This window comes from Loxodonta africana, chromosome 2 (genome assembly GCF_030014295.1).
Source record: "Loxodonta africana isolate mLoxAfr1 chromosome 2, mLoxAfr1.hap2, whole genome shotgun sequence".
Taxonomy (NCBI): Eukaryota; Metazoa; Chordata; class Mammalia; order Proboscidea; family Elephantidae; genus Loxodonta; species Loxodonta africana.
The window spans coordinates 225,709,285-225,722,081 of NC_087343.1; the positions used below are offsets into that span (position 1 = coordinate 225,709,285).

Sequence of the window (12,797 nt, forward strand, 5' to 3'; positions counted from 1 at the left end):
TGGGGCGGTTCTACTCTGTCCTATAGGGTTGCTATGAGTCAGAATCATCTCTATGGCAGTGGGTTTGGGTGGTTTGGTGTCTTCAGCATTTTCAAAAAATTTCCCTTGCCAGTATTTGGCCAATTTCCAATCTCACCCAAGCCTGTTACTGTGCTTGTTGGTGTGAACTTTGTGTAGAATCCGGTGTTTAGGCCACACGCTAGGTGATGCTGCTTTTTAAATGAACTTAACGTTAAATATAAAATAATTGGCATGGATGTAAATAAGTACTTTTTAATTGATTGACAGTATTTTCCCCTGTTTGGAACTGTATGGGATATCTATATACTAATAAATATCCTTCAAGCTTTTTTATGATTCCCTAGGCAGTGGAGCTTTGTGGAGCTTATGGACTCATAAAAAATGTAAACATTTCCACTGGCTCTGTGCAGTCTTCTGTGGGGAGCAAGGCCAGGCTGGGGGACCTGGGCAGGCCCCCAGAGCCCACATGCAGGGGTCCTGTGACACAGGCGGTCTGCTTGGTTCACACACAAGTGTCCTCGTGTGGGATGCGTTTCTAGCTGGTGTGGTGGTTTGGGCTGCGGGCTGGTGCGCTGGGTGTGCAGTGACGACCAACTCTTCCTGCAGCGTGTCCACAGCCGGCAGTCCGTCTTCTTTGTCTGGGAGCTGAAGTGGACCCGGGAGCCGCCCCCTGCCCTGCACTGCTGCTTCTCGGTGGGATTCTCCCCAGCCTCTGAAGAGCGGCTGTCTGTCTCCTTACAGCCGTATACCTACGAATTCCAAGTGGAAAATTTTTTTGTATGTATTCTTTTGAGGGTGCAGCGGGGGTTGGGAAAGGGGTCTCACAGTAAAATGTGGCATCGTATTCTTTATAATCTGACAAATCCAATAGACAGAATCTTTCAATATAACGAAGAGAGATCGAGAAAAAGTAAATACTTGGGACAGGTAAATCATATTTGAGAACGCCAGGCCTTTTCAGATGACACGCCCGCCTGCTGTGTGGGCACTTGAGTGGTGCCTCTAGGATTGGTGTTCACGTAAAGACCAGAAGACTCCTTTTCTCGTCCATACTTGGGCTGAGTGACTTCTGGAAATATCCTTAGCGCCATTCATTCATCTTGACCTTTAGCCACTAGTCAGAGGCATTCCTTTATAAAGCGTGTCTCCAGCTCTTGAAAAACCACAGGTGCTGTAGCAATTTGCTTGTTTAGTATCGTGAAGACTTCCCTGTAACCTACACATCTCTTGGTAGAAGCCAGTTTAGATGTAAAGCTAAAAATCCCGTAAAGCTGGGTGAGTAGATACAATTGGACAAGTTGTGCCTTTAGTGAGATGGTTGCATTTATTGGTAGGCAAACCCATATGGACATGTACAACCTTGTGGTACTTCCCTTTCTTCTCTTTATTACTCACATTGTTAAACAGTGTTTTATTCGAGACAGTGTTTGTGTTTACAGCTCTTGATATTAGCTGTTAGCGGCTTCTTCTGTGCCTCCTTGCCAACCCAAACAGACTTTGTTTGTTTTAACCCTTATGTTTTATTTAACTCTCCTTGTTAGCCTTAGAGCATTAAACTTAATCACTAGCATGATCTATCTTTTTGTAGTGCAAACAGATACATTTTTTGTGGGGCTTACAGCCGTTGAGCATTAAGTCATCAGTGTGGTAAAGGGTCTGCATACATCTAATCTGGTTTGCTTATTGCAGGTGATGATTAACTGCGTAGCAGATTTTCTTTTTTCTTCCTCTTCAAACTAAGAGTATAGAAGTAATTTTCCTTTGGAACTGTGCAATCTGAGCAAACGATCAGAGAACAATATCTGGTGGATTGCTCTTATCAAAAGTGGGCTGAGGACCACTTTTTTTTATAACAGCTTATTTGAGATGCAATTTATATACCATAAAGTTCACCCATTGAAAGTGTACAGTTCAGTGGTTTTTGGTATATTTATAGAGTTGTGTGACCATCACAGTAATCTTATTTTAGAACACTTTCATCGTTCGAAAAAGAAACGTTGTACCCATTACGACCGCGGCCCTTTACCTTCTCCCTCTAACCCCCGGCAAACACTGATCAGTGGGCGAGTCTGTCTGTGCATTCGCCTTTCAGGACGTTTCACATAAATGGAATCATATCATATATAGGCTATTTAGCGACTGGCTTCTTTGACTTAGCGTCATGTTTTCAGGGTTCCTCCATGTGATAGCATATATCAGTACTTCATTCCTTTTTATGGCTGAGTAATTTTCTGTTGTTCAGACACACTACACTTTGTTTATCCATCATCTGTTGATGAGCACCTGGGTGGTTTTCACTTCGGGGCTGGCACGAATAATGCTGCTGTGAACATTCACGTACAAGTTTTTGTGTGGATGAATATTTTTATTTCTCTTGGGTAAATACCTAGGAGTGAAATTGCTGGGTCATACAGTAACTCTGTTTGACAGCTTGCGGAACTGCCAGACCGCTTCCAAAGCGGCTGCGCCATTTTACGCGCCCACAGCAGTGTGTAAAGGTTCCAGTTTCCCCGCATCCTCACCAACACTTGTCCGTGGCTTTGATTGTAGTCACCCTGGTGGGTGTGAAGTGGATTCAGTTGTGATGGCTACAGGGTCACCCTGAATTGGAACTGACGTGAAGCGTTTGGGTTTAATGATATTTGAAATTAAGAAGCCCTGGTGGCGCAACAGTTAAGCGCTTGGCTGCTAATGGAAAGGTGGGCAGTTTGAACCCTCCCAGTGGCTCCTCAGGAGAAAAGACGTGGCGACCTGCTTGCCTAAAGATCACAGCTTAGAAGGCCCTCTGGGACAGTTCCACTCTGCCACATGGCCTCGCTGTGAGTGGAAATTGCCTTGAGGGCACCTAACAGCAGTGATATTAAGCTTTCCTGTGCTGATTGGCTGATTATGTATCTTCTTTGCAGAAATATATATTCAGATCCTTCGCCTGTTTTTAAAATCGGGTTATTGGTCTTTTTTTTATTGAGTTATAAGATTTCTGGATGCAAGTCCTTTATTGTATATGTGATTTACAGATATTTTCTCTTAGTCTGTGCGTTGTCTTTACACTTTCTTGATGGAAAAAAAGTTTTTAATTTTGATGTATCTGGCTTACCAATTTTTTATTGTTTGTAGTGCTTGTACTTTTGGTGTCAGATCTAAGAAATCATTGCTTAACCCAAAGTCCAAAAGATTTCATCTTGTGTTCTGAAAGTTTTTTAGTTTTAGCCCTTATATTTAGGTCTGCAACCTGCTTTGAGTTAATTTTTGTGTGTGGCGAGCGGTAGGGGCCCAGATTTTCTCTCCCGTTTGTGGCTATCCAGTTGTTCCGGCACCGTCCTAGAAAAGACTCTACTATTTCCCCATTGAATTGTCTTGGCACCTTTGTCAAAAGTCAAGTGGTCGTGACTATTGGACTTGATTTCTGCAGAGGTGTGTTATTTCGAGACGCTGTTCTTGCAGCCTCAACAGCACTGTCAGGTGAGGGGGCACCTCACCACTCACCCTGCAGGCCAGTGCTTCTCCACAACCTGCGCTTCTGTCAGACACAGCCAGAAAGCCGTGGGCAGGGCTCTACACGTGGAGCAAACCAAGGTTTACCACTCTGTGACCCTGAGTTTCCATGCAGTCACTGAGTAAAACTCCCACGCTCCTCCACTGGGCTCAGAAACACTGTCTGCGCTCCTGCAGTCCCCCGAAGAGCAGGGAGCTTTTAAACCTGCCACTTTGTAGTTGGTGTTTTCCTTCATCTGATTGCCACTACCTCACCTCCCCCTCCTATTAGATGGGTCACGTGTGTTTGTTTTGAGTAGGCGAAAGGTCCTTAGGCCTGCCTCGTCAGACTCCAACCTAGCCTCTCTTCTGATGGTTAGACGTTTCCCATCTCCAAACAGATTGTACTGGGTGTTTGGTATGAAAATCCCTTGGAAAGGCGTATCTAAGGACTGTCGTTTAGCTCGCCTTATTAACTCCCAGAAAAATTGTTATCTTGACGTTAGGCTTTTTTTTTTTTTTTTTTTTTTTGACGTTAGGCTTTAGGAGTGCCCTTTTCAAAATTCTGAAATCATTTTTCTTTGAACATTCTGCAATTCCGACAGAACGCCTTTTAAAATAGAGTTACACTGCAAATTTTATAACACTAAATGAAGGAATATTTAACTTTAAAAATAGAACTACCAGCATGCCAGTGTGTGGTGGTTAAGCTGGTATCGCCTTTAGGGTGGCAGGGCTATTTTGATTCTTTGTCCTGGACGGTGATCAAATGTTCGAGGCGAGTGTGGACAGCCTATGAGAACAGATCCTGGAGAGAGCTGGCAATGGGCTGAACGTCGGTTGAGGCTACGGTGTTATTGCTCATTTTGCTAGTCGTGATCATGGCATTGTTTTTTGGGAAGAAAACTACCGTATTTTTTAGAAATGCATCGACGGCACTGGGAGACTCAGGTATATAGGGGTGAAATGACAGGCTGTCTGGAATTTGCTTTAAAATATCTCAGGCAAATAAACAGGTAGACGAAGCAGATTTTTGAATAGCCCATTGGATCTGGAGGATAAGACTATGGAGAGTCATTGTAGCATTCCTTCTTCCATTGTGTGGACCTGAGAATGTTGGTATTTTAAAAAGGCTTTGAGGCCCTTGAGCTAGGACTTTCCAAGAGCATATGCCTACAGCAGGGGCTGTTCAGAGAAGCCGTCAGGGCTGCTTCTCGCCTAACCGAGGCCTCAGTGGCTGAGCAAGCAGGCGTCGCCCTCAGTTCCCGCCATCTGCTGGCAGCGCCACGTTTGCCTTAAATATCGTTTCTCAAGAGCATTTGAATACATTCCCTGTGTACTTTTCTTTCTCTTTCTCTTGCCCAGACATTGTATAATGTGAAAGCTGAAATATTCCCTCCTTTGGGAATGGAATACTGTAAAACAGGCTCGCTCTGCTCCCTGGAGGTGTCCATCACTCGCCTCTCGGACCTCCTGGAGGTGGACAAGGATGAAGCACTGACAGAATCGGATGAGTATTTTACAACAAAACTTATGTATGAAGGTAGGTTTAGAGCCCTCTTCTGCCATAACTGTTGTCATATCCCAGTGCTCTAAGTGATGGTGCTTTGCCTTTCACAAAGTATAGCGTTCCTTGTCCAAAGAGTGTTCTAGAATTCAAAGAGCTTGTTTAACAGTTTCATTATAGAACACGGTCCCAGGTGACAGAACCTTTGCACTTGGTTACTACGGATTCACTCTCCTAACGGGCGTTCCTCACACCAGCGCTTTTGGGGTGGTCAGTGCCGAGAGGACATTGTGCTCAGAGCTACCCTTTCCTTTCTGCGCGTGACACAGGATCGTCCCTTGCCATGCAACAGAGTCCGGGCACCTTTGCCTTGCGGTGGAGGATCGCTGTAATCATGGCTCCTGCCCGTTTCTCCTCCAGCACCCTTTCATTCCACTCCTCACCACCGCCCTCCCCCCAAGCTCCTCCTCCCTTCAGGATCTCTCTCAGACATCCCAGCTGCAGCCCCTTCCCTAGAGCCTTGGTGCCTTTAGAACCACGCGGTTCTCAAAGTTCTTGGTCTCAGGACCCTTGAGATTCTGAAAATGGTTGCGGAGCCAAATGTTTATCTGTTGATTCACTTTAACAGTGATAAACCCACTGCATGATATTATTCGTGAAAAATGACTATTTTCTAAAACAAAAAAAGTAGAAGAGCGACGTTGTTTGGCGTTTTTGTGGATCTCTTTCCTGTCTGGTTTAATAGAAAGTAACTGAACTCTGATATACACTTCTGCATTCAGGCCGTGGCGATACCTTTTCTATTGCTTAAAGTACACGAAGAAACCCCAGCCTCACATAGATAACTGGTTGGAAAAGGAAGGAGTGTTTTAACAGCCTATTTAGATAATTGAGGATATTCTTCTTTGGTACTTTACCAGCACTTGACAAGCAGTAGTTTTTTAAAGGTTAACTGCAATGTGGAGCCTGAACCCTATTAGTGAACTCTTTGTACTCTGTTACATCGAATCCATTTGTCTGTCTTGCATTTCGAGGGGGTCTTTTGCCCAGACATCATTGTGAAACACCTACTGGTCATTTGGAAAACACGAGATCTTGAGTCATGCAGCCTTCCTGAGTTCGATGCCTTCCATTACCCAATAGCAAAAATTCGCATGCATTAATCCCACCACTGCGCTCCTCAGGAAAGTCTCACAGGCAAATGCAGGCTTTCCAAAGTTCTAATTTTACTTAAAGTCTTAAATTGTATCATTGGCAGTATACACTGTTATTTGTTTTATTTGAAGTGGCAGGCTCATCTCATTCATTTTGAGAAAATGTCTGCCAGATAACCTAAGACCAGGGGTTTTTGTCAGTCATTCTTTCAAGGCAAAGTGACGTTCCATGGCAACAACAGCTAGTTCAGCCTGCACCCAGAACTGCACATTACGCGTGCTTCCTATTTCACCGCATGGTGTAGTAAGAAGGGGTGCACTCAGATCTGGAAACAACCCAAACACCCTTCAGTGAGTGAGTGCTGAACTCCAGTACGTCCACTCCACGGAACACCACTCAGCAATAAAACCAGATGAGCTGTTGATACACGCAACAACTTGGATGGGCCTTAAGGGCATTATACTGAGTGAAACAAGCCAGTCTCATAAGGTTACATACTGTATGATTCCATTTATATAAAACTTTCTCAAAACGACAAAATCCTAGGGGTGGAGAACAGATCAGTGGTTGACAGGGGTTAGGAGGTGGCAGGAGGTGTGATTATAAAGGGGTAGCACTAGGGCCATCTTCTGAGGTGACAGAGACTCCATCTTGATTATGGTGGTGGTTGTATGAACCTGCGCGTGGGAAAAATGCCACAGAATTTATATACAAAGACATCCAAAAAAAAAAAAAACACACATGTCTGCAGACACTGGGGAGACCAAGCAAACTGTGGTCCGGGTAACTGTGGTACCATGCTGGCGTCCTGCAGGTGCGGAAGGTGTTCTGCAGGTGCGGAAAGTTTCCTGCAGGCACAGAAGGCGTCCTGCAGGTGCGGAAGGTGTTCTGCAGGTGCGGAAGGTTTCCTGCAGGCACGGAAGGCGTCCTGCAGGTGTGGAAGGCATCCTGTAGGTGTCTAAGGTGTCCCGTAGGTGTGGAAGGCGTCCTGCGGGTGCGGAGTTGTCCCGTAGGTGTGGAAGGCATTGTATAGGTGTGTAAAGTGTCCTGTACATGTGTAGGGCATCCCGTGGATGCAGAGGGTGTCCTGCAGGTGTGTAAGATGGCATCACCGGGCGGGCTGGGTGAGGGTCACCCAGGACCCTTCTATTTCTGCAACTTCTTGTAATCTATAATCATTTCAAAATAAGAGTTTAAAAAAGATGTCTACTCTGGGTTGAATTAATCATGTCGACTGCATCATGAAGGACATTCTTAAGAGAAACTGGCAATGCTCTGGGTGTGAGTTGATGGTGGCAAAGTGCCAGTTCATGCTGAGCTGCCAGCCGTCTTACAGCGTCCCACTCATCACTGTTTGTCCACCATGAGTGCAAATTCCAGCACTATGGGCAAAGCAGGAATATGGGAACAGCTTTGAGCTCGCGGGTCCCTGGAGGACCACTCTTTGAGAACTGCTGCTCCGGTGCCTTCCTCCTGGAGGCTGCTCTGGCCTCCGCTGCCCTTTGCTACCACCTATTCTCAGAGTCCTCCTCCCCCCACCGCAGAACCTTCAGTCCCGTGTTCCTGGCCTGTTTCTCTGTATCCCCACGATGGGGATGCTGAGCCATCTTCTGCCAGGTTGTCTGCTTCCTGAGGACAAGCACCCCCCTGCTCATTTGTGGACCTCTAGGGCTGGCGCCTGCGAGGCTTGGTTAGGTGTTTCAGTTGCACAGAATTAAATGGCTGTTGTGTTCTGATGACTGATGTTAATAATAATGTCCGTAGGTTAGGGACCTTCGATGGGCCAGTAGCTCAACTAATTGCTTTACATACATCTTCTCTTTGAAAAACAGCCCTGTAAGAGGGCGGCATGGCCATCACTTCACCTGGACTTGGAGGCCGTGAGAGACTTGTCCACATGGCATTTGGGATCCAAACCCATTTGTCTTCAATGCTGCCCCTTACCAGATGGAACCACCATATCGTGCCACCACCAAAGTGTTTGACGTGTTTAACAGCCAAAGTAACCCAACTTTTGAAATATTACACACACATTTTACAGGGAAATTTCCTATCAAAATTTAATTATTATTATTTTAGAGGAAAAAACAGCTTTGCCTGTGCATCTAGCATGATCCCGTCTAAACCAGAACTCATTGAATATTGGACTGAAATAAATACCTATCTTAGTTATCATCAAACTGCTGTTGTATGCCACTGAGTCGATTCCAACTCATAGTGACCCAATGTGACAGTGGAACTACCCCTTAGGGTTTTCTTGGCTCTAATCCTAACAAAAGCAGATTGCCAGGTCTTTTCTGTCACCGAACTGCAGGATGGGCTCAAACCGCCAACCTCTCGGTTAGCAGCTGAGTGCTTAACCAATGAGCCACCGGGGCTCCTTAATTATAGTTATTAAACTATGTATGTTTTATCTTAAGTTGTAATGACAAGACATCAAAGTATGTAATAAACCTCCAATCCTGGATCTCCCAGCACTGAGTGTGAGAGAGTGGTCATTTGTGGTTCCTGGCCTATTTGGGGTTTACACCCTGGCCTCTTCCTTTCTTTCAGTTGTGGACAACAGCAGCAACTGGGCGGTGTGTGGGAAGAGCTCCGGCGTTCTCTCCATGCCAGTGGCTGCGCAGGCCACTCACCGTGTCCACATGGAAGTGATGCCCCTCTTTGCAGGACACCTGCCCTTCCCCGATGTCAGGCTGTTTAAATACCTCCCCCACCACTCGGCCCACTCCTCACAGCTGGATGCTGGTAAGAACTTTAGGCAATGGTTTTCAGTGACATACTGGAGTGAGTGAGAGCTTTGTGAGGAGAGATAGCAAACTGATAACATAAAGAATGGGTCTGAGAACTAGTAGCATGTCTTCAGTGCCAAAACCTGGCGTGGTACTGGTCTTGGGCACTCTGTGTGAATTCTCTCTCTAGGGAGTGGGGTAGGCTCAGTGGGGCCAGGCTCTTCCCAGGGTGGTGTGTAGTAGCACACAACGTTGATGTGACTTGGAGCCTGCTCCATGTCCTTTGCAGATAGCTGGATAGAGAATGACAGCCTGTCGGTGGACAAGCACGTGGATGATGGAGTGGACAGCAGCAGCATCAAGAGCCGGGGCAGCGTGCACTCGGCTGCCAGCACCGAGCACAGAGGCCTGCCCATGCCCCGGCTCCAGGCCTTCCCGCCTGGCCAGGTCTTCAACTCCAGCGCCGGCATGCAGGTCTTCGTCATCCCCAGCAAGGAAGACCACGTCCTGGAGGTCAGTGTCACATGACCATGCTGAGAGTCACGGAACAAACGTCCAGATGGAGGCGAATGCACTTTAAAGGACCAGGACTTGACTCTTCTCCATTCTAACATTCTGCTGTAACTGGACTTGGCGACGCTGTTTGGCCATGGACACATCAGAGGATTTCGATGTACAGTGCAGCTGGTGCGACCCCATTGAATTGTCCATTTCATGTTTTCTATGATATGAAATTACTGGTCACCTTCTCATCCCCCAGCCCTGTGATGGCATCCTACTGGGTCTCCCAGAGCCTGCCTTCTGCACATTAACTCCTCACTGCTTACAGAGGCGTTTGTAATCAGTTTCCCCAAACCAAGCAGAGGTCACTCTGCCCTTCAGGTGAACGTCCAGCAGGCCTTGGTGGCTCATCAGGGAGACATGTGTGCCTTCTGGTCACACGCCGCCCCATTTCTGGACTGGGGTGGATTCATGAATCCTGGACCCCAGATCATCTAGTTGTGTTTTCCCAGAAGAACACCCTTTTGGGGCTAGCGGGGTGGGGGTGGGGGGTGAAGTGGGGGTGGGGGGGAAACTGACCCCTCTGTGCCTTGGGACATCAGGATGGGGAGGATCTGGAGGGCTCACAAGTGGTCGTTGTTGGGTCTTTGGGAGCCATTTTAAAGGTACTTTAAAGAGACTAGCCCAGGGCATAAGGAACAACGTGGCATTTAAATGGTTTAGGAATAAACGTTTCCGGAATCCTGTGTTCCCCTCAACATTGAGTGATTATCATATGCACTTGGAATTAAATATATATTTATTTTAATTATCATTGTATATTTTATGAGGGGGTTAATGTGTTGCTTTTTTCCTCACCCTTAAACTTAGTCTTGACGTGTAATTGTAACTAATTGTTATTTTCCTTTCGTACCTTAAGTCTTAAAAATTAAGATGCTTCATTTACAGGGAAGATGGGGGATGGGGATCCTCTCGGTGTCCTTTTAGTCTGGTTGTGGGGAAGGACTGACGTCCTGGAAGTACACCCCCTCTGGTCCAGTAATCGCAGTCACACCATACCAACGGATTCATTTGGTTTCGGCTATAACTTTAATTGTATATATGGTTGATTTAGTATTTTTAAAAGTACAAACTAATACAATGTTTATGTATAGGTTGCACCAAAAATCGAGGACAAAATAAATGTGTGTTTGTTTTTATTCGTGTAAAAGTCACAGCTTGTAAATAAGTGTTGTGTGTTTTAACCCTTTTCCAGCTCTCCAAAGCAATGTATTTTTGTACATACGAGATAGAGTACTCTTAATTCACTGGCAAAGTTGGTTGGAATTGAACGTCACGAAATTAATGCAAGCGGATGTAGCGGGGCCGCACGTGCATAACTCAAATGTTTGGGCCTCAGAAGGGAGCAGAAGGGCGCCTGGGGCGGCTGAGACTGGCTGGGCGGAGGACAAGGAGGTACAGCTCAAAATAAGTACCTGACAGTATTCTGTGTGTTGTCTCCTAACTCATCCAGCAAATAAAGGGGGTGTGAGTTTTTTTTCTTTCCCCATATCTTATTCATTTGTATAGATTAGAGAAGTATGTAAAAAAGATAAATATTTGTATCTTTAAGTAAACTTTTCAGAAATTTATTTTTCTCATGTGCCGTTTAAAACTAATAAACTTGGTCAACTTGTTAAGCAAATTAGAACTTCAGAATCTAATGCTGGTTTAGGGTTTCAAAAAAAAAATCTTTTTTTAATTATAAAAATTGAGAATTGTTCTACAAATCTGCCAAGTTCGGGAATGAAGGGATCTTTGAGATTATATTCTCTGTCAGAAAAACCATGAATCCATGTTGTCAGCCTCTGAGCCAAGAGAACATACCCTTTCTCAACGAGCCAAGAGAACATACCCTTTCTCAAGGAACAGTGTAGCTTTTCCTCTCAACTTCTGGATCAGGGAGCATGACTCAATGTTTAATTCACTTGATTTGTATATCTGGGTCCTAGTCCCAGTGTGACGTTCTGTAATTACATATATATTTAGAGGAATAAAATGAAGGGGAAATCCAAAATGTTTTTGGTTTCTTACTGTCTGAGAACTGAACGAAATCAAATTTATCTCAGGTTTGTTATTTTTCCCCTAACTACCAAAAGATCTTTTGAAATGTAAGTTACATGGGTCTTTCTGTCTTTTTTTTAAGATGAAAAAAGAATGTCACCCAAAACTTCATTTTTGTTTTTCTTAATATTCACCGTAAGCCTAACTTAAAGGCTATAACTGGATTTTTGTTGCCTTTTATTTTTTTTTTACAGCAAGGACCATGTGTTTGCGACAAGCCGGTTTTGTTGATACGGTTGTAACAACTGTTAAATAATCATGAAGCCAGACTTTGAATGTGTATCTAAAATTAGCAAAGAACATGCAGCCATTGTGCAAATATCTGTGAAACATGTAAATACTAGCAAACGGAAAAGAAAATAAGTTATAATTTTTGTGAATTTCATAGGGGCCTCCTATGATTGGAAAAATTATAACTCATGCTTCTAATGTGGAAATTGTATTTAATCTGAAAATAAGTCCTATCTACAGTCCCGTGGCCAGCCCAGCCCAGCGTGGGTCAGGTCCCTCTATTGCTGAGGCTCTGTTCAAAACGGGGGATGGAGATCCCACCCAGAGTCAGAGAGAAGATGCTTGCGGAGCTTCCATGCAGTTTGTCCTCAGTGTTTCCACGAAGGCTGAGTTACAGAGTGAAATTACAGAAACACTCCAGGTGCGTGTGTGAAAGGAACGATGGTACTACTTGTATAAAAGAACAGGTTGTGCTGATGTAAACATTTTACTGTGGTTTTCTAAAATAAATCCTACCTGATTTTAAAATGTTATTTTTCATGAAAATGCCGCTTGGTCTGAACTTCTCCATCATATAAACCAGGCCGTGAGAGCCGAAAGCTTGGTTTGTACAGTGTGCTGGGATTCTGTGACTGGAAAAGGTGGCAAGTTGGTGACCTTGACACTGTAGGTATTCTATTTTCATGGTTTACGATGAAAAGTCATTTTCACATTACTCTGTAATATACTGTTAGATGACAACCATGTAAGCATTAAAATTCTGAAAATACACATTTTAAGAAGAACTTTGCTGTTTGAACTTCATTCTTTTGCTGCGGGGTTTGAAAATTGAGTGGGCGAAGTTAAAAGACTTTGTTGTTTTCTTTCCCTAGTCCTTGTCCCAGACTTTCAAGCAGAAATTATTTACTTTTAATTACTTACAATTATTTATTGCAGTCGCTCACAGGAGCTAAGACATTTGCGTTTTCAGAGCTTCCAGTTTTTCACTAGGCATTGTATTCGCCAGCTTACATTCCACAAGGTGGAGCTGGGCCGCCTGGAACAACGTTCTGTGACATTTGGCTCTGTCCTGT

At 44.7% G+C, this 12,797-nt stretch overlaps 1 protein-coding gene across 8 annotated transcripts in view; it reads left to right on the forward strand.

The window, feature by feature from the left end:
* Positions 1-9,923, forward strand: part of TRAPPC10 (trafficking protein particle complex subunit 10) — a 98,459-nt gene extending 88,536 nt beyond the window's left edge. For 7 of the 8 annotated variants that reach the window (XM_064279526.1, XM_064279527.1, XM_064279528.1 and 4 more), the window contains 4 exons: positions 628-798; positions 4,861-5,038; positions 8,711-8,905; positions 9,179-9,923. In XM_064279526.1, the coding sequence (XP_064135596.1) occupies positions 628-798; positions 4,861-5,038; positions 8,711-8,905; positions 9,179-9,417 (783 nt within the window). In that variant the 3' untranslated portion in view covers positions 9,418-9,923. The remainder of the gene's footprint in view (positions 1-627; positions 799-4,860; positions 5,039-8,710; positions 8,906-9,178) is intronic. The other variant, XR_010321077.1, reaches the window with a different exon arrangement.
* Positions 9,924-12,797: the final 2,874 nt, after the last annotated feature.